Source organism: Notolepis coatsorum (genome assembly GCF_963971535.1).
Source record: "Notolepis coatsorum genome assembly, chromosome: 13".
Classification (NCBI taxonomy): domain Eukaryota; kingdom Metazoa; phylum Chordata; class Actinopteri; order Aulopiformes; family Paralepididae; genus Notolepis; species Notolepis coatsorum.
In genome coordinates, this window is record NC_140177.1 from 82,245,399 (window position 1) to 82,268,489 (window position 23,091).

The 23,091-nt window shown below is 46.8% G+C and overlaps 1 protein-coding gene across 1 annotated transcript in view; it reads left to right on the forward strand.

Moving 5' to 3' along the window:
- The window catches only part of tnn (tenascin N), a 136,242-nt gene that overhangs the window by 88,824 nt on the left and 24,327 nt on the right, over positions 1-23,091 (forward strand). Inside the window, exon 12 of the mRNA XM_084327725.1 lies at positions 1,003-1,141. Within this exon, the coding sequence (XP_084183851.1) occupies positions 1,003-1,141 (139 nt within the window). The remainder of the gene's footprint in view (positions 1-1,002; positions 1,142-23,091) is intronic.

Sequence of the window (23,091 nt, forward strand, 5' to 3'; positions counted from 1 at the left end):
GCAAAAGTACAACAATTTATTAATCAAAACGATGCTGAGAAGCTAATTCATGCATTCATATCTAGCCGGTTAGACTATTGTAATGCACTTTTCACAGGTCTCCCTAAGAAAACCACAGAGAGGCTTCAGCTAATCCAAAACTCTGCAGCCCGACTGATAACCAGAAACAACAGGAGAGAGCACATTAGTCCAGTCTTAGCTGCTTTACACTGGCTTCCTGTAACATTTAGAATTGACTTCAAGGTCCTTCTCCTTACATACGAAGCTCTAAATGGACAGGGACCTATAGCTACATCGCCAACACTCTAATAAATTACAGGCCAGCAAGAACACTTGTGATCATCAGCTGCTGGACTACTAAAGGCTCCCAGAAACAGTCAAAAGAGGATCGGTGATGCAGCCTTTATCAACTACACCCCAAAACTACATGTATGTTGATGATGAATTGAAAATGGAGGACCCTGATGTAAACAAGACGAAAGTATTGTTTACAATTGTGTGTATTTAGCTCAGGGGCGTAGCTGGGGGGTAGTTTAGGATGATTCCAAGGGCCCAGCACTGGGCCCCCCCCCCCTAGACATCACTCAGGTGTATTATTGATGCTCTCTTGATACTATGTTTGTTTCTGAAGTGTGTGTGTGTGTGTGTGTGTGTGTGTGTGTGTGTGTGTGTATGTGTGTGTGTGTGTGTGTGTGTGTGTGTGTGTGTGTGTGTGTGTGTGTGTGTGTGTGTGTGTGTGTGTGTGTGTGTGTGTGTGTGTGTGTGTGTGTGTGTGTGTGTGTGTGTGAGATATATAGAGAGAGAGGGGGGGCTTTGGTAGACTATTGCATTGGTCCATTCATTGAAGATGAACGCAATGCGACATCCTTTACTAGGCTCACCCACCAACAGTGCAGGTGCTGAACTGCTGATCCGAATGTATAGGTAAAAACAGTAATAGTCTAACTATTAATAGTCCTAATAAATATCTTAGTTAGACTGACTGTTTTCTATTGTGATCAGACCACAGAGAAGCGTCTCGGAGCTGAGGGGAGCCGTTTTGCCATGTCGGGTCTGGTGATGGGCAAGAGTTACATCGTCACCCTCATTGCCTACAGGGGAGCGAAGAGGAGCAAGGTGGTGGAGACCATCTTCAAAACAGGTCAGTCCACACTACGGTGACTTCTGCATCTACTGGGTTTTCGTGTCTTTCACAGTATTTGAACTGTTCCATTTTCATCCGCCACAGTATTTTGTTGTTGTAGTATTTTACTACTACTACTAATAATAATAATAATAATAATAATAATAATAATAATAATAATAATAATAATAATAATAATAATAATAATAATAATAATAATAATAATAATAATAATAATAATAATAATAATAATAATAATAATAATAATAATAATAATAATAATAATAATAAATCAAATTTATATAGCGCCTTTCATAGAACCCAAGGTCGCTTCACAATCAGGACAAAAAAAAATAGGGCAAGGAAAATAGGGGGGGGGGGGGGGTGAGGGAAGGTAGGGGATAATGGACCTAATCTAGGTAGACAGTATACTATACAGTAGCATTAACCCGACAGCTAAATGAGGGGACGTTTTTTTTTTTGGATCAAATCTTTTTTATTTTCCTTTTTTACATGAAACAAAACACAGCACATTACAGTCACCACAATAACAAACAAAACATCACCGGACAGACACAGCAACAATAATAATAATAATAATAATAATAATAATAATAATAATAATAATAATAATAATAATAATAATAATAATAATAATAATAATAATAATAATAATAATAATAATAATAATAATAATAATAATAATAATAATAATAATAATAATAATAATACAATAATGATAATAATAAAAAAATAAACAAGACACCTAATAATTCAATGAAAAAATAAAAAGAATAGATATAATGCAAATTAAATACCAAGTAAGGAACAGGAAAAATTCAAACAATTACTAAATAGTGAACATCTTGAGCCCCCTCTACCTCCAGACACGGCAGCCACGATCCCCAACCCCCTAGGACCCCGAGTCCGGCGCCCCAGCGAACCAAAGGATCATGCCTCTTTAATACCTCGACTCGCCAAGACCCCGAACCACGGCCCCCCCCAGTTCGAGCCCACGACCATCAGACCCACAGCCAAAGGGGCCCAAAAACCCACCGCACAGCAACCAGGCAGATTTGAGATTATAAAACTACAAAACTGTAAAATCAGGAGGTCTTGATGGTCCGGCTCACATGCAGTGAGCCGTGCAGTGATCCCACAACATATACACAGTCAAATATACAAAAAACACAAAACAAAAAGAAAAACAAGTGGACATGGGCACTTGCTCGCTCTCTCCCCCCCCCCCCCCCCCCCCCCCACTCATCCCAGGACCTCAACGTGAGTTACATACATAATATAATATTCAGTAATCAAGAGTTATATGTGCTCTTTTAGCTTTGCAACAGCAGCCACCCAGATCGCAATATTAGACTCATTAACCCCTATAACACGTGCAGTGGATATCTCCAGATAGATCACATCAAGATAAGTGAGAATCCATACCTTCGGTCATAGTTTGTCTGGGTGTATCCATCGTGAGGCAATACATTTTTTGGCTGCTGTGAGGCTGGCTAGAATCAGTCTTTTCACATGTGTAGTGGTCGGTAATTGAGAAACGTCATTCAATAGCAATACAGAAGGAGAAACAGGTATGGTCAGAAAATATCTGAGAGCTGAGAGGTAACATTTTCCCAGAATAGCTCAACAGGAGGACATTCCCAGTACATATGCATAAATGTTCCGGTGGCACCGTTTGGACATAAGGTACATCGAGAGTCAGGTCTGAGACCCATTAGATTCAATTGTCTAGGGGTCAGATAAGTTCTGTGAACAAAATGTTGATGAATCTGTTGGTGATCTGGGCCCTATTCCCCGTACCTGGTTCAACTAAGTCGATCAAGAGTCCCATTATCCAGATTCAATTAACCCGATGTTTGAAGCCGGGATTTTCCTGTTCCTCGAAGGTGGATTCAGTCTCGTTAACTCGAACCAGACTTGAGACCCAGGATAAGTGCGCGCGGCCGCTTCAGTTGAAAAGCCAGCACGTATCGAGAGCAGAAACCCTGATTTTCTAACGGCATTGATTGATTAATTGATTTAAAACTTTATTAACAGATTGCAGTACGGCTCAATAGCCTCGCCGACAGGTTAAATGCATAATCTATAGGCTAATTTTAAGTCCCTCATTACCCCAATCAATCAGATTATATTTCTTTAAACTTGCCTGCTGGCAGTAGGTTTATGGATTGAATAATCAAATGAGATCTTGCTAGCGAAAATAATTAGTTCAACTGTTATACAGAATAAGGATACGGCTCTCTTACCCATTGATTGATGTATGGTGGATCTTTTACTTATCTGCACTGTGGTGTGACGGTTTGTGGTTTTGACTTTCACGCAGACGGCCCGGGTTCGAATCCCACTTCTCCTAGTCTTTTTCTTCTTTTTGCAATGTAGGAATAATTCAATTTGGTGCACGTTGAGAGCTATATAAAGAATGACATCCTCAATGCATGTATATTTTAACTTAAAACTAGGCTACTTTTGCGTATAATCATTAATATTATATTCCAAAAAAATTATATTGGAAACACAGGGTTTCGAACTCCGGTCTCCCGGTTGCCAGGATTGAGAACTAGCCGCTGCGCCACTGTGCCAGACAGGATATATCCATTGTGTATCCAAGACCATCAATGGACAAGAGACCCGTGTTTAGAATATCTTTCTTTTGAATGAAGTTTTATCTCTTTATTCTCAAATGCATTAATGTGACGTCAACGGCTCATTCAATTTCTCAAATCCGTCAAACAGCGCATCTCATCAGACATTTTAATCCCAGTTACAATATCACACAAAAACCACAATCCACGCATAGACACTTCAATTTTATGCTTGAATGAAACACAATCCGGGCGCTCCGTTAAGCAAATCTACAGCGGAGAATATATGAAACTAATCAGAGCCAAACGGCCGATAGGTTTCATTCATAAAAAATATCCCTGCGGGATTCACATTTGCAATGCGCCGTTATTAAAATAACCACATACAGCGTGTATCGCGACTCCGAGCGCCGTATATGACGTGCATTATTTTATTTAGGACAAAGTAAATCTATAGGCTCAATATGATTTATTATCAGCATTTAGTTCTATTATTATACATTTCAAAAGCCCCCTCTAGGAAAACGAAGCACAGAAACATAATTCAGAATGGTATAAATGGGATCTCTAGACTGTGAGAATCATTTCAGGAAGCGAGCTGTCATTTATTTGCGGGGGCGTGGCCATGGTTCATCCGGCTAACTGAAGTTAACCCTGCTCTCGACCAGACTCAAACTTTTTGATCTGTTGTCATGGTGATTTAGACCAGTGGTTCCCAAAGTCGGGGTCGCGACCCAAAGGTGGGCCGCGAACAGCCACGGGTGGGCCGCGAGATGATTTAAAAAAAAAAATGTAATTTTTTTTTTTTAAGGCCACTGAACTTAGAAGCAGGCCAGGACAGTGTTTCTAGTTGTATTCTAAAATTCTATTCTATTGTATTCTAAAATGTGACTATATGGTTTTATATTAATTTAATAAATAAACAAAAACGAAAAATCTACTTATTTCAATGAACATTTCAAACTAAATAACAGATTATGCACATAAAACGCTGAAAACAACCGAAGCAACAATAGTATTTTAATGAGGCTATTATTATTATCATTATTATTTTGCAACAAGTTAGCCCTCTCATAAATAGCACATATAAATGAATAACTAACTTGAACTAACTTAATAGGATTGAAGTGATATTTGGCTAAAAAAATCGGTCGCCTGGCAAAAAAAAAAAAAAAAAAAAAGCCTGACGATGTGCATTGGGCCGCGGCTCTCTGACGCCTTATTTTCTGGGCCCCGGCCTGAAAAGTTTGGGAACCACTGATTTAGACAATCGAGCGTCGGGGAACAGAAAGGTCCGGCTTAAGTCAGGCTAGACTGGAAATTATCCGGCTAACTCAGTTAGCCAGGTACGGGGAACGGGGCCCTGGGTTGTGTGAGGATAGCCGGACATTCTCACAGACTGTATCCCAATCAAAATCTACATCCAACTCCGGGACATCCTTTCTCCAAATCGTATCCAGGGGGAGGTCCTTATACGAGGACATAAGTAAATGGCAATAAAAGTCAGAAACGAAGCCTCTCGATGTCTCCTTGTCATAAAATAATTTGTGAAATCGGTGACGTTCTAGTGGTATATATAGATATCCTAATGGAAGGGATATCAGCAAATTGTTCACTGGCTCGTATCTTTATAGCTAGTAGGTGGCTAGGCCTGGAGCCGTGAAAGTAGTAGTGCAGTCTTGTTCTGTGCATTTGAAATTCAGACTGTTGTCTTAAAATGGAGTTAATCTCTTTTTTCACCACCTTAATTTGAAGCTCCAGTCGGCTAGAGTAGTTGTGCTGCATAGAGGACATCAACGTGGCATGAAGCTTTTCCAATTCCACCAGCTTGGAGAGACGTCCCTTGCGGAGATTAGATGCAAAGAGAGTAGTGTTACTTCTAATAAAACCCTTAACTGAATCCCATAGAATTCTGGGATCCTGTACCGAGCCAGCATTCAGAGCTGCCCTTATTTGTAAATAAAAGAAAAAGGAAGTTCCGGGGAGATCATATCCGTCGGATAGATCCTGGAAAGAGCGGAGACCAGAGTTATCGAAGATATCCCCCAACGTGTGAATGCCTTTCTTTTCCCATCTAGTGTATCTAATAGGCTATTGACGAATAAGGAGTAGATTGTTATTAAATAGAGGGGAACGCGTGTGCCACCGATGGCGGTTAATACACAATTTCTGGGTGTCCAGCCAAGTCTGGATCACATGTGTGGCCCAAATCGTAAGTTGCATTGCTTAATTGATATGTTGGTATACACTATATCTTGAAGTCTATGTGGGGATACTATCTTCTCCTCCAATGGTTGCCAGGATACGGCTGCTTGAGAATCAAACCAGGCGATCAATGGTCTCAAAGAAAAAGCTTGAAAGTAATATTTGAAGTCTGGAAATGCTAAACCCTGTCGAGTTTACTCCTCTGGGCAGTGGATCTCTTTAAGCGCGGGCGTTTTTTGTTCCAGATGAATTTATATGAGGCAGAGTGCAATTTCTGCCAGTAACCAACAGGAGGAGGTAACGGGAGCATGGAGCTGATAAAGTTAATTCTGGGTAAAATATTAATTTGAATTATTGACGTACGGGCCTGCAATGAGTTTTTTTATTTGGACCATCAGTTGAAGTCATTCGTAATCCTGTCACCCAAGCTGGAGTAATTATACCTTACCGTCTGGCTAATAGTGGGGAATATTTCAATCCCAAGACATTTTAAATGCTCCACCATAAGCATGTTTGCAGGGAGGATGGTAGCCTTTGCAGTCTCATTAAGTGGAAGAAAGGCAGATTTTGGCCAGTTGATCTTAACCTGTTCCACCCGTGGTGAAAATCCGCCTAAAATATATACCTAGGTAAATGGAATATTGCTCCACTTCTACAAGGGCCATTTGCATAGTCTTGGTATCTAGGTACATCTATGGACCTCAGGGAATGTATTTACAGTGTCAGAAATATTGTGTCTATTACTAGGCTTGCTTAAATTGTGATGAAACAAAGGAGAATATGAATTATGATTTTTCTTTGCATCTTTGACAGTGAATAACACCATGCTAATAATCACCAAACATAAAAAACTGCCACTGATCTCGTTCAGTACCTTTTTGAGATCATGTGTACAAAAGAATCTAAGGAAATTAATAAAGGGAAGATGATTAAACAGAAGGTTCTGTAGATACAGTACTGAATTCTCCCATTCGGAGAGAAGATGCGTGGAGCCAGAGAAAAGCCGAACGGCAGCCCCTGGTACTCATACGCTATGTAAGGAAGCGTAGGTAAGCCCTAGGACGGAAGATCGGGGATGCGAACACGGATCCTACAGGTCTATGGAGGAGAACCAGACCCCCACCTGACAGTGTTCAACAGGTAGGAGACGATCCAAAAAATACTGAACCTTCCCATGGTCGAACATGGGTCTGACACCCCCCCCCCCCCCCCCTCCCGATTTCTCAGGCACCAGAGAACACCGGGAGGAAAACGCCACGACGATGGCTTGCTTCGTCCACAGAGATCAGATCTCGTCGACCAGAGCTGTCACTGCTGGTGACCCTGACAATAGGGTCTGTACCAAACCCGAAAACGGGTGGGGTTGTGTAAATACAAGTCCCCGCCTCAGCGTTCTCTCCATCCACCTCGACATATGGTACTGCCGTAGCCATATGTGATGACACTCCCAACGCACCCGCCGCTATGTGGCGCCGCAAGGAACTGTAGATAGGCGGCCCGGTCCCACCCGCTGTGCGTAGCCAACCCTGGACCCGTGCGAGCAGAGCGTTCCGTGGAGTCGGGTCGGAACCTGACACTACCCACGAGGCAATCGCACCCAAGGGGGGACCCCGACAGAAAGGGCCGGTTTGATACGGGGGAAGCTGACATCAATCTAGGTGACAAAAGCCCCCCCACTGAACACCCCTCCAGAACATGCTGAGGAGTTGTTCTGCAGCCGGACATGCAAGGCGTGAGGACCCCATGGGTTCCTACACACCGTAGCCCTGCAGTGATATTACTACCACCTAAATCACGCGCACCTCTTCTTTTCAGACCACTGCCGATCTCGCGGGAGTGGGAGGCACCAACATGATACCTGGCCTGGCGAAGGCGAGGCCGGGGAAGCCCGCACTGTGTGCCTCAAAAGGTTTCGAGCCCCCCTGCTGACAACACTTATAGTTGACAGACATAACACCAGGCTCAACCAACACAGCTTATGGTGTGGGAGCCGCTTGACAGCACAACATTCTCACGGACAGACCCAGGCTCAGCCATCAACTGGGTGTCAGCCCCTGTCCCCATGAGAAGCGAAAAGTGGGGCCGCCCGCGCTTCAACGAAGGCACGCGGCCTGCAGCCAAAGGAAACAATCAGAGCCCCCTTTTTCCGCTGGTGTTGGGGGAGGGAGTGATCGGAGAGCGGGCTGCTCGCGGCAGGACGGCGACGGCTTGTATATTCCAAGCCGAGCCCATCCAACATGGCCGATCCCTCGGCCGCCAAGGCTGTTGGCCTTGTGGACACCTGTCGATTCAACGCCCAGGATACCTCTGGCGGGGGAAAACATGGCCGCCTGTAGAGGGCCTCGTCATCGCCGCTGACGAGGCCGTGCTCTCTCTTCTTCTGGCTGCGCGGTGTGAGGCGGTGTGGGGCCTAGGACAAATACCGCCCGCGCTCGAGCGGAAGACAAAAATCCTCTGCGGAGAGGGGAGCCCTGAGCGGTTATAGCTTGCGGCTAGGTCAAAGCTAATAATGCCAACAACCTCGCGCGATGTGTCGACGTCGGCTGGCCCTCAAGGCCCCGCCACCAGACACCATTTTCTGATAGAAAAAAACAGCAATTCGAACACAGTTACTAATCGCTGCCAATTCCATACCGTGGCGGTACAGGCTTTAGCAGCCCACCAGCCACTCGCCGGGCCGACCCACCTCATGGCGTCGGCCGGGCGGGGCACTGTTTCAACATGTCAAAAGCAAAGGACTGATGCTAACACGGAGCACCAGTGGTGGTTGCAAACAGCAACCTCCACTGTGGTGTGCACCATGAAGGGGTTAATGAATAAATGAACTAACACCACGAACATACTGTAGAATGGGCAAGCCCATTTACACAACGTTAAGGGGAGGCGGACCAGAGAGAACCAGTCCCGCATTCATTCATAATATTCACAACAGCACACCAGCCCTAGACCTCAGCCCATTTACCCATGAAGGTAAACAAAGCCCCCCACGCACTACTCCCCCAGTAGACACCGATTGACCGTCAGCATTAATGGTTGAGAGGAGGGAAGACTGTAGCATGACAGACATTCCCGTAGCAGAGAGACAGAACAAAAACAGTAGCCCCACTATAGCATAGCGTTCGACGCTAATGTGGACAGAAAACAGTCAGCTGAGCCACAACACTGGCCGCCGCTAAATTCCATCCTGCAGCAGTATAGCTCTACTGCCACCCGCTGGGCCGACTCGCTCTCAAGCATCGGCTTCCGGGTGGGACACCGTCCAAACCCCGCCAAGGCACAGGATCGATGCTACCTGGCTAGGCTACCTAGCCACGGGCCCACGGCACACCCGCCCTGTACCCTGTTGTCAACCCATTTACCCGTAAAAAGGGTAAAATAGGACTCAGCAAAACCCCCACATTAGCTACCGACTGACCTTCATCAATGAACCGGTTTAAGAGGAGGGAAAAGCGGCAACATCCCACGGCGGGGAACATTAGAACAGTGCCCAGCATTTCAGCAGTAGTGTTAGCATTTAGCATTAGCATTAGCATTTTGCGTTAGCATTAGTGTTTAGCAGCACGCTCCAGGATCGCTTGGAACCCGTCCACTTCAGTGGAACGTTCACCAAACCATCCCGCCCCTGGCGCCAACACACAACTTGGTTGTGTAACAAAACAAACCAGCATTACTAACACTAGCATCAATGCCTGATGACACAGGGCTCACCTGTGTGCGAGCCGGCTCGATAGCCAACCTCGCACGCTATTCCTCGATCTGCTGCCACAAGACGAGGGAACATCAGAATAGACCCGACGTGTCGTTGGAACATACCCCGAAGATTCCAGGGGTAAGCAAATCTCCGTAAGTACCCAATATTATCTAAACTTTTCAGATCAACTAGTTGCATAGGGCGTCTTGCATCCGCTATGATGGAAACGAAAATAGAGGAAGAGTGAGTGGTGGCCATGCCCAGTACTATGTAGCACGCCACTAGGGGCGGGGCCTGGCAGGTGAGGGGTGTATTTTGGTTTTATTCGTTGATGGAGTACAATAGGTACATGAGATGAGGTATATCTCGGTATGGCCTAAGAGCGGGACGCGATGCAAGTACGAAATATAACACCGCTCGTCTAAGTTAAACTTGAAAAAAGGCAATATGCAAAGTAACCCATCGATGAGATAATACAGCTGAGATAAACCTTAATCATTACCGCTCTATTGAACCAAAAAGTTATGGTAGGCGCGTGGTAACGGTAGTGTTAGCTAGGAGAGTTGGATAACCAGCATGCCTTGAACTTAGCTTAATCAGGCTCAGGGCCTGTTATACCTTGATTTGCGTAGACAGCTCTGCCGAGAGGGGTCCATCCCCCTCGGCCGGCAGATACGTTAAAACTAAAGCTGGGCCGTTAACGTGCTGCATTAACGCAATACTAGTATCGCGCGATAATATAATTGACGCAGTTAATCTAAAAAAATTAAAATAATAATAATTTTTTTTTTTACATATTTTTTTTTTTACTTTTATTTACCCAGGGTAGTTTCGCTGAGCACAGATGCTCTTTTTCAGGAACGCCCTGCTTCACATTCACACAGTTCCATTCACACCTGGGAGCTGCCCAGTACAACCACAGTTGACACCATTGGCCACTGAGCAACTCCACTGGAGCAGTTGATTTGCATTGGCAGGGTTTGGCCCTGTCTGGCACCCAACGGGAAACATATTATAGGCACTATAAGTAGACACCGCTACATAAAACAAGCTGGTCTGCCTGAGTGACTGGTGGAAGAAAGAGAAATAGAGATTGGACTGATTGAGTCAAGCCATGTCACATAGTTCAAGTTTGAAATGCTTCTTTCTGTTTTGCTCCTGAGAGTGTGCTAGATACTGTACTGTACTGGTAATATTATTTATTTGTGTTAACTTCTGAATAAAACAACTTATTAAACACAAGTACATCTTATTGAACATTATTTTGATATTTCATTACCAATTATCATAGCAAAACAGCTTTTTCAAACAGTCTGTAATGGAAACAGGAGATGGGCTCATGGTGTAATGGGCCACCTGGCCTGAGAAACATAAGGAGGAAAGAAAAGGTAAGGACTTACTTCTGGTCATTATTTGGGTAGAACACACATATTTTGAATGCCTTCGGCAGATTTTTTTTTATTTTTTTTGAGCCATTTTAATCTAGATTAATCTAGATTAAATCCAGGATTGCAGATAGATTAATCTAGATTAAAAAAAAATTATCTATGCCCACCTCTAGTTAAAACACAGTTTGTCTGAGTGAAACTTGAAAAAGTCAATACGCATAAGAAATCTATGCGAAGAAATCTATGCAGAGTTCAATGTGAAGTTCAATGTGCAGACGATAAAAAGCAGATACATTAAAACACAGCTTGTCTGAGTTAAACTTGAAAAGAGGCAATAGGCATACCCATCGATGAGATAATACAGCGGAGATATAACAAGCACGCCTTGTACTTAGCTTCAACAGGCATTATGCTCTTTTTTTATATTTAATTTTTTTATAATTTTTTAAACATACACATAAACATAAACATAACAACATAAAATTAGATATAAAGCATTAATTAACAGTACACATCCAATGAAATCACCATTTAAATAAATGTATTATACGAGATATACACCTAATACTTGCTATCTAATACCCTACACACATATGCTCTCGCTCGCTCACCCCCCCCCGGACCCCCACTTGGATAATCCATCCATTATCATTCGCTCCTAACCAGGCACTACAATTCATATGCTAGCTTTTATTCTCTCCACCACTTCTAACCACATTGCAATTTTGGATTCACTGACACCTAAAATTCTTGCTGTAGATATTTCTAGATAAATCACATCGAGATATGTAAGAATCCAAACCTTCCGACAAATTTTTTCCGGTTGAAACCATTGTGATGCTATCAGCTTTTTAGCCGCTGTGATACCAGATAAAACAAATCTCTTTAGCTGTATAGGGACTGCAAACTCAAAAACATCATTCAACAGCAATACAGAGGGGTGTACAGGTATATTCAGAATTAAGAAATTTGATAATTGCTGGGACACTTCTTTCCAGAATATCTTAACTGGTGGGCAATCCCAGTACATGTGCATAAATGTACCCTCATCCGCATTTGTACATAAGGAGCATCTGGAGTCTTGTTTAAGGCCCATTCTGTTCAATCTTATAGGAGTCAGGTATGTCCTATGAATATAGTTAAGATTAATTTGTTGATGGTCCGGGTTCCTTGATGCAAGTCGAACATTTGCCCAGGCTTCTTGCCAATCAAAATCTATTTCCAGGTCTGGTATATCCCTCCTCCAGACTGAGTCTAGGGGGAGGATTCCATATGAGGACGTTAGTAATTGATGATAAAAATCTGATACAAAACGATGTCTCTCTTTCATAGCAGAATTTGTGGTATCTGTGGTGTTCAATTGGTATCCTTAACTGTAACTGAGGGGTACAATTCCCTGACTGTATTACTAGATATGATACTTACTACCACTACCTTTGTACTTAATATTCGGCCACCCAGTACACGGCATAAATATATTATGATGAACACTGTCACGTAGATGAAACGGATCCAACACAAATGTACGAATTAGAAATAGGTCTTTATTTCTACACAGCGATGGTGTGTAGAGCAAGCACTTAATCAAATCAATCACATTTATGAATGGAAATTAGTATGCACTTTTATGGCAAGAGTATTCGTCGGTATATCAATAGAGAATGTCCAATCTCTGAAGGCGCAGGTGGTACATATACGACCTGGAATAGTTTAAGGAATAACAGCAATGATACTTTAATGATTATATACTGGACACACTAGGGGGGGTTAATCCGGTCGCTTGTAAGCCGACAGGAGTAGGAAGGGGGGGGGGGTAGAATCCGGCTGCCTCATCCGGCCAAGGGTATCCCAGGTGAACCCACTGTAGTGCCGTTCAATGCGCCGGCGATCCTTGGACCACAGATGAAAGCAGGTGGACTCTTTGTGGGCCGGCTCTCTCCGGTCCACGGGGGAGAGACGTGAAGCGACCTCGTCTTGCAGAGCGTCTCCTCACCTTGCGTCCTCTCCAGGGGGGGGGGTTCCAACACACGGCAGTGTCGGGGGTCTTTATCCATGGAATAATCAAAGTATACAAAGCATAATCCGTGCCTGGGAAGGCGGGCTGTCGTCGGTAGAATAATCCGGTATACAGGTCCACTCGCTCGTCGGCTCTGGGGCTCCTCGGGTGCAGCTTCACGTGGGGTCAACCACCCTGGATAAGCAGCCAGTTCTCTGCCCGAAACGATGGGGTACTGACTACGGTAGTATTCTCACCGCACGAAGCACTATATATTAACAGACTATTATTAGCTTAATAGACTACGTCCAACTCGACGATATAGTGCCAAATATGACTATTCAAATATTAATATACACGATGTCTCAATACCGATGGTAGGCGAACTTGGCCTTACTCCCACACGTGGCGTCGCGGGGAGGCTTTACGTCTGTGACTCTATTGGAGGGTAAGAAACTGGACTGAAAAGAAAGTCCTACTTTAGTAGCGCAGTATATATACGCACTATGAACAAATAGTCCCATTAGTGGTGCGGTAGTCAGATTCCTACGCGGAACTAGGACTTGTTCGTACATGTGGAGCGGTACGTTTGAACTGGGTCTGAGGGGTATGGCAGCCTGGCACCAAGGTCTCGACCAATAGTAGAATGGAGACTATTATGGGATGTTCAGTAGGCTAGAATGGATATTCAATGCATATTGTACAAGGAATATACAAGGGATATCAGGGAATATTAGAGAATATACAAATACAATTAAATATATATATATAAATAAATATATATATTCGGTTTAATCTGGCCCTTCACAACAGCCACCCCCTGATTGGTCCCAGACCTAATCAGTTAAACAGAGACAGATTAATCGCGTTGTCTATTTACACATAAGGGTTTGCTGTAGGGGTCAGTCAACTTCACAAAGTCATAGGGTTATAGGGTCATGGTCATCATCGATTGTGTCTGGGAGTCGGGGCAGTTCTATGAGCCTCGCCACGGGACGGGTGTAAGTGCGACCCTGGACGAGCACTTCAGCTGCTCTGACCTTGCCGTCGGCACCGGTGATCACTTTGCTTACGCGGCCGGCCGGCCACATAGCTCTGGGCAGTGATTGATCAATAATCATGACGACTGTTCCTTCTGTCAAATTGTCTCTCTCCTTTACCCACTTCTGGCGGGTCTGTAGAGACGGTAGGTAGTGCAGTAGGAAACTGCTCCAAAACTTGTCGGCTAATACTTGGCTGTACCTCCACATTCGTCGGCCGTTCGCTTCTTCAGGCCGGTACATTGTCTGGGGTAATGCAGGATCTAGCCGCCCCATCAGGAGTGTGTTGGGGGTAACTGGGTCGATATCCGCCACATCACTGGAGACATATCCGAGGGGCTTCGAGTTAAGTACTCCCTCAATCTCCGTGAGGACTGTCATTAGGACTTCTTCCGCCACAGTCTGGGCCCCAAGTACTGCGTACAGGGCTGTCTTTATGGAGCGCACTTCTCGTTCCCAAGTGCCACCGAAGTGGGGTGCGTTTGGGGGGTTGAATTGGAAATCAACCTGTGCTGGAGCGAGGTGGGTCTTAAGTTCTGGGCCCATAGCTTGGAAGCTCTCTCTCAGCTCTCTTTCGCCGCCTTTGAAGTTTGTCCCATGATCGGACAATAGGGTAGACGGTCTTCCTTTCCGTGATGTGAATCTACGGAAGGCCATAAGGAATGAGTCTGTGCTCATGGTCGGGAGAAGCTCGATGTGTATCGCTCTGGTGGTCATGCATTTGAATACAATACCCCACCGCTTCTCGGTTCCTCTTCCTTTCTTTATGTGCAGCGGGCCAAAGCAGTCCATACCCGTTGAGTGGAATGGCTTGTCACCGATTCGGAGGCGACATGGAGGAAGGTCAGCCATCCTTGGTATGCTGGGCTGCGCGCGCCACTTGCGGCAGTCTAGACATGTTCGCTGGAAGCGTCGTACCGCCTCTCTTCCTTGTAGGATCCAGTAACGACGTCTGATTTCCGCGAAGACTCTTTCTGCTCCTGCGTGATGTACATCCTCATCGTATTTCTTTATAATCAGCTCTGTGACCTTGTGTCGGCTGTTCAATACGATCGGGTATTTAATGTCATCCGGTAGATTGGGGGCTCTGCGTAGGCGGCCACCCACTCTGATGAGGGTATGAGCGTCGCTCTCGGGGGCCAGATGAATTAATCTGCTGTCGGATGGGACGGGCTTTCCTCCCTGTAGACAGGCCAATTCATCGGGGAACGAGTCTCTCTGGGCTCGCTGCAGTAGAAGCAATTCTGCTTCCTCGTAGTTAGCTGCTGACATATCAGCGGGGGACTTGCACTCCGGGTGGTACCGCAGGAATGTTCTTTGTTGTGCACTCTCTATGGACGTGCAATCGTCTATGTTAGGGTCGGTGGAGGCTACGGTGCTCAATCCACAGAACACAGACTTCTTATTTTCCACCTCCTCTGGACTTGCTTCCCTCGGGATAGGCATGGGACACTGTCCTTCCGGGAGTCTTAGGAATGCGGGGCCGTCACTGTAGACATTGCGACGGGTGAGGTCATCCAGGGGCATCCCCCGGGTGATGACGTCAGCTGGGTTCTGTTTTGTATCAACGTAGCGCCACTCTGTTTCTCCGGTTAACTCTTCGGTTAAGTCTTGAATCTCGGTGACTCTGACTCCCACGAAGACTTTGTACTTGCATGAGTCCGATTTGATCCAGGCGAGTACTGTCGTGGAATCTGACCACAGGATTGTTCTAGACACCGGTATGGTGAGCTCACGTTGGATGAGCGTGGCTAGGTGCGCTCCGGCTAGGGCTGCGCAGAGCTCTAGACGTGGGATAGATTGTTGCTTGCGTGGGGCTATTCTCGAGCGGGCGAGGACAAATGCTGTGTAGATCTCTCCCCCCTTCTCTTGGGCCCGCAAGTAGGCTACTGATCCGTATGCGACCTCTGAGGCGTCACTGAAGACGTGTAAGTCCATTTTACATGTCTCTGGCCTCACCGTGGGTGGGAAGTAGCTTCGGCGCATATTAACGCCTGGGAGTGAGTGGAGCTCCATCTCCCACTCTCTCCAGGTGGATGCAAGGTGTGCGGGAATGGGGTCGTCCCAGCCCTGGTCCTTGTCCCACAATGCTCGTACAATCATTTTTGCCCTGGTGGTGTACGGTAGAATACATCCTAGCGGGTCATATTGTCGGGCGAGTGTTGTGTACACACTCCGTCTGGTGGTCGGCGCCGCCGCCGGCCTTCCCTGCTCCGTAGTCAGGGGCTTGTGTCTGTAGTGAAGCGAATCTGTTTTGAATCGCCACACCAATCCCAGGGTCATCTCCTGGGCTTCTCCCGGGATTGTAGCCATCCAGGTCTCGCTGCTGGCTGCCTTGTCCTCGGAGGAGAGGCTGCGCAGTACTTGCGGATCGCTGCTGGCCCACTGCCTGAGATCAAAGCCGCCTTTGATCAATGAGGCGCAGAGTTTAATCAGGAGAGCCTCGGCTTCTTCTTGGGTTGAAAGGCTTTGTAGACAGTTGTCTACGTAGAAGCTGTTCTTTACGCTGTGTCGGACCTCTTCGTCCGCTGCTGGGTCCTCTGCTACATGTTTCTGTAGTGCAAATGTAGCACAGCAGGGGCTGCACGTCGTTCCGAAGGGGAGGACTTCCCATTGGTAGATGGCTGGGTGCTCATCTCCTGGCTTCTCTCTCCATAGGAACCGTAACAGGGGCTTGTCCGCCTCTACTAATCTCACCTGCAGGAACATTCCTTTAATGTCCCCGCTGATGGCCACCTTTTCCTGGCGGAAGCGGAGTAGAACGCCGAGTAGGGAGGGGCCGAGTGTGGGACCGGGCAGTAACTCTTTATTCAGATTTTGGGATCCGATCTGGTAGCTGCAGTTAAATACTATGCGGTCTTTACCGTTGTGATGGACCTTGTGGTGAGGCACGTACCACGATTCAGTGGTCTGGTCAGCCTCTTTAATGTCCATCTTTGTGACGTGTCCCGCTGTGATGAGCTTCTCAATCTCAGCGCGGTATACACTCTCTTGGGCGGGGTTCTTGGCTAAGCGCCGCTCCGTGTTCAGCAGGTACCGTTCTGTGGCGTCTGTCTTGGCGTGGAAAGTAGGCATTCCTTCTCGCCGCAGGAGTGGCGTGGCGTATCTCAACACGCCGTTGACCGGGACTCTCTTGGTCCCTGTCTCGAGGAGGTGAATGGCGTAAATGTCATCTTTAGAGCGAATGTCTTTCTTTCCGTTCTTAAAGGGCGTTTGTTCCAAGGTCCATAGCCGCTCTACGTGTTGCAGGAGTGCGGTTTCTCCCTCTGTGACTCGGGAGTGGAGACATCTAGTGGCTGTACTTCGGTTGAGAGATTTGGCGAGCGGGCCTTGGAGAGTCCATCCCAAACGGGTCTCGACTGCTGCAGGACAGCCTCGGGGTCCGGTATGAACCCGGTCTATCGGGACAATGAGGTCTGCATGGTCGGAGCCTATCAACAGGGTCGGCATAGCATTGTCTATGAGCGGGATCGGTAACTTGCGCAGATGTGCATATTTCTCCATCAGCTTGGCGACGGGGTATGTGTACCGCGACAGTCCTATTTCTTGGCTGGTGAAAGCGTCTGTAATCTGGTACCGTCGCTCAGGCTGGCCGCTTGCTGCGATAGAGAATGAGACATTCTCGCCCTTTATCGTCTTCAAATCTCGTCTTATTGTCCGAATTGTCATTTGGGTTTCGCTTCCCCGCAGCCCTAGCTGGGCCGCAGCGGAGGCGAGCAGCAGGGTCTTCTCTGACCCGTCATCGAGGACGGCGTAAGTGTCCAGGACTTTATTCTGGTAGCTTAGTGTCACACGCACTACTTTTAGGAGTACTCGGGCTCCACTGCTGCTGGCGGGATCGATGTACATGACGCTCGCTTTGCGGCTGGATGGTGCGGGTGAAGGGCGCCGTCTGTTACTGTCGTGAAGTATGTCCAGATGGGCTCCATCGCACTTGGTGCACCTTTTCTTTAAGCGGCATTCGGCTGCCATGTGTGAGCGCGCACAGCGAAAACAGCGCTTGTTGGACTTTATCCATTGACTTGCTTCCTCCGCGTTCAGCTTGGGGAAGGAGTCACATTGCGCTAGCCAGTGTTCTTTCTCACAGTAGGGGCACACTATCTTCCACTTCTCCGTTCTGGAGGGGGTACTGTGGCTCCTGCTGCTCGGTACTGACTCCGATTGGTGCATCACAGTCACCGATCTTCTTCCATCATTTAGTCGTCTGGTTCCTTCTCTGGAGCCAGGGGTGCTCCGTCCGAATGTATCTAGCCGTAGGCTGCTGACTTCTCTCGCCAGGAAGTCTGCTAGATCGAGGAGGTTCGGTTCGGGGCCATTCGGGTCTCGGTGGTCCCTCTGTCGCCTAAAACGCTCCTGTCGAGCGGGCGGCAGCTTCTCCAAGATCCTTTCCACATTTGAGTTGGCGTAAAGTTCATGCCTCCCCTTCTCTCTCTGCGCTCCCAACATCCCTACCAGGGACTGCACTCTGATGGACAGGTCGTCCAGTGCTCGATTGTCTATTGCTGGGGGTAAGCGGTCGATGTGTCGGATCTCCTGGATCACGTAATCCCATATGCGCCCATACCTCTGGTCCAATGCTACCAGCGCTGCTGTGTATGGGGTGGTGGAAGTCGCGTAGGCGAGCGCTATATTATGTGCGCGGGGTACCTTTAAGTGCTTCAGTAGGATGGCGTATTTGTGGCGTTCATCCAATACATCCACCAACATGGTCTCCAGACACATGCGGAGTTCCGTATACTGGGCCCGGTTCTCTTGGGTGAAGTCGGGTACCATAGGCGTGCCAATGTATGACGCTGACTGTGGATACATCGGCGAGCGTTGGGGGAGAGGCCTCCTAGGCGAGTCTCCTCCCGCTCCTTGGTATGGGCTGGTACCGGCAGTGTACCATGGCCCGCTTGTCCAGGTGCTGTTCCTCGGTGCGGGTCGTGCGTCGTGCTCACCCGTGTATAGAGTCGGGGGTCTGTAGCGCAGCTCCGCGGGAGTATAGCCTGGGCTGTACCGGACCTCCTGGTCCGGTAGAGTACTGTGCTGTCGTCGGGCGTGGTTCTCCTCCTCTTCCTCTTCGTCTTCAGTTAGGTCATCCAGTGCTTGTAGTCTCTGGTTTAGCCTCTCCACAGGATATGCTGCTCCTTCCCGGTTGCTAGGTCTCGCTTGGACCGGTGGGGGGAGGTGGTCTGTGGGGGGTATAGACCTCGTCTGTTGGTCAAGTTCAGGGTTGTTTACTCGGCTAGGGGATGCCGCCCTGGAGGTGTGTCTAGACGAGTTCCTGGAGCCTCTGGCGGAGGGAGAGGGTGTTGTCCGTCTGATCAGCTGTTCTATTAGTTGCGCTTGCTGTCTGTCGCGCTCTGCGTCCCGTAGAGCACCAGCAGCTGCTCGCTGGCTGTCTGCTCGGTCTCGGGCCACATTCTCTTCTCTCTGAATGCGTCTTAGTTCTAGACGTATATGCTCTTCTTCGCTCCGCTGCTGGATCTGCAGTCGGTCGCGTTCAGCAGCGGCGTTCAGGCTGATGAGGAAGGCCTGCTGTAGGGTCCTCTCTGCCTCGCTGGGAGAAGGCGGTTGTATAGGGGAGCCTTCCCTCGGGGTACTCCTTGCGGAGCCTTGGAGCTCTATCTCCACGGTGCTCTCCCCGTCTTCTTCCGTGCCGAGTTCTCTCTCGGTAGCGTTGTATTCCTCCCGGGACTCGTCAGGGACTACTTCTTCAGTACTGGCGGGGTGTGAAGTCATGTCTGGTTCCCACTGGTCCCCACCGTGAACTTGGTCAGTTACATTAGAGCCCGTAGGGGCCTCTATGGTCGGGGTAGTCTGGGCGTTGGGGTTAGACATACTTTTACTTTCTAGTTTTACCGCGTTTACTGTTAGTAGAAGACTAGGTTGTTGACTGACAGCGTAAGCCTCTAAGTACTGAGGGAGCCGTCGTTCGCGCTGCGGGCGTTGGTTAGGAGGATCGTTTCGTGGAGTGTTCATCATAGGCCATTTCAATATTAATAACACTATATTAATATTACACTAATTACCCTCCGGCTCGAAGGACCAATTGTAACTGAGGGGTACAATTCCCTGACTGTATTACTAGATATGATACTTACTACCACTACCTTTGTACTTAATATTCGGCCACCCAGTACACGGCATAAATATATTATGATGAACACTGTCACGTAGATGAAACGGATCCAACACAAATGTACGAATTAGAAATAGGTCTTTATTTCTACACAGCGATGGTGTGTAGAGCAAGCACTTAATCAAATCAATCACATTTATGAATGGAAATTAGTATGCACTTTTATGGCAAGAGTATTCGTCGGTATATCAATAGAGAATGTCCAATCTCTGAAGGCGCAGGTGGTACATATACGACCTGGAATAGTTTAAGGAATAACAGCAATGATACTTTAATGATTATATACTGGACACACTAGGGGGGGTTAATCCGGTCGCTTGTAAGCCGACAGGAGTAGGAAGGGGGGGGGGGGTAGAATCCGGCTGCCTCATCCGGCCAAGGGTATCCCAGGTGAACCCACTGTAGTGCCGTTCAATGCGCCGGCGATCCTTGGACCACAGATGAAAGCAGGTGGACTCTTTGTGGGCCGGCTCTCTCCGGTCCACGGGGGAGAGACGTGAAGCGACCTCGTCTTGCAGAGCGTCTCCTCACCTTGCGTCCTCTCCAGGGGGGGGGGTTCCAACACACGGCAGTGTCGGGGGTCTTTATCCATGGAATAATCAAAGTATACAAAGCATAATCCGTGCCTGGGAAGGCGGGCTGTCGTCGGTAGAATAATCCGGTATACAGGTCCACTCGCTCGTCGGCTCTGGGGCTCCTCGGGTGCAGCTTCACGTGGGGTCAACCACCCTGGATAAGCAGCCAGTTCTCTGCCCGAAACGATGGGGTACTGACTACGGTAGTATTCTCACCGCACGAAGCACTATATATTAACAGACTATTATTAGCTTAATAGACTACGTCCAACTCGACGATATAGTGCCAAATATGACTATTCAAATATTAATATACACGATGTCTCAATACCGATGGTAGGCGAACTTGGCCTTACTCCCACACGTGGCGTCGCGGGGAGGCTTTACGTCTGTGACTCTATTGGAGGGTAAGAAACTGGACTGAAAAGAAAGTCCTACTTTAGTAGCGCAGTATATATACGCACTATGAACAAATAGTCCCATTAGTGGTGCGGTAGTCAGATTCCTACGCGGAACTAGGACTTGTTCGTACATGTGGAGCGGTACGTTTGAACTGGGTCTGAGGGGTATGGCAGCCTGGCACCAAGGTCTCGACCAATAGTAGAATGGAGACTATTATGGGATGTTCAGTAGGCTAGAATGGATATTCAATGCATATTGTACAAGGAATATACAAGGGATATCAGGGAATATTAGAGAATATACAAATACAATTAAATATATATATATAAATAAATATATATATTCGGTTTAATCTGGCCCTTCACAACATTAACCCTTTAATCGCAGTTGACGCTGGAACACGTCATTCCCCGCCATGCTCATTCTGCCGTTGACGCTGGACAGCGTCTTTGATATCAATATTTCAAAAATCTGTGATCGAAATCATATTTCTCCCCCGGAGACATGAGATGTACTGGTGAGCCCCTATCAACTCTCTAACGGTTCAAGAGCGCCATCTGGTGGCCGATCGGCCTGATCGCCCAGGGAAGAAACAGGAAGTGGAAGCTGGTGTTCATTTCAATTTGGTCCGATCACTCGCTATAGGTCCCGGGACTCGATCTCGACACAATGGATAGCGATCCGTTGCCAATAACTCGATAAACAACATGATTTGGACGTATATACTATTATACAACCTGGAAATGGATCGGGTATTTCTACATCCATAATAGAACAAATTCTGTTCCACGCTCATCTCCCAACGGCGAGAGGAAGCTACGGTGAGTTTCAGCGTTCTTTTTTAATGTCTTCTATACTAACTGCTCTAATGATCATATCACCCACACTAGATGAATGATATAACGTTGCCCACGGAATTATAAACGACCCCCCGCCCATCCGGTCAACATCAGATCATACGTAGTAACTTCTAGAAGTACGTGCAGTTGAAATGTTTTATCTCGCGCCGATTGCTATCAAACTGTATACAATCATCAATGCATTTAGGGCTATAAATCACGTTCTGGAGAAAGCTGCAGAAAACGATAAAAACATACTTATACTTTAGACCGTATTTTAGTATGAATATGTGAATGAAAAAGTATAACGTTGCTACACCCTGAACAATAGATATAGGACTTTGAATGGGCCATGGTAATGTCAATTTAGCAATAATTTAAAAAGTTATAGCCCTGCAAAGAAGGGCTGGCGAGGTATGGTAAATTATGAATTTAACCCCGGCGATCAAAGTGTTAATGGGACTCCATGAGCCTTCAAACATACCAATAACTGTGCATAAAAATAATATGTGGAACTGGTGAGATACATTTTTTTATGTATGTCTTCATATCTACAAAAACCCCGTTTGTTGAAAACATCTCCTAATGTGTGTATGCCCTGCTTTTCCCATTTAGGGTATAGGTCGTTTTCCAATCAGGAGTGCATTGTTATTGAATAGGGGAGTATGACTATGCCATTTATGTGGGTGTTATGTCCTGTTATGCTACGTATAGGTTGTGACATACTAGCAGTTACACTGTAGGCTACTGTGCCTTTAATAGACGGGCGTGGTTAGCGCTCGAGGTAGGGCTGGTGTTGTAACGTAAACAGTCAGTTGAATAAAGTTATGAAACCACACGGTTGTGTGTTCATTGTCTCAACATAATAATTGGCGAACGAGGATGGCTGATTTCGTTTTACCACCGCCACCACCGTTTCTACCTGTTCCCGGTGACCCAGCTGTTCCATGGGTTAGATGGCTAACGTCATTTGAGGACTATTTATTGGCGTTGGGACTGGAGGATCTGGAAGAAGCTAGAAAGTGTGCACTTCTGCGACACTGCCTCGGACAGGAGGGGCAACGGATTTATGCTACGCTTACATTAGCCGACGATAAGTACTCTA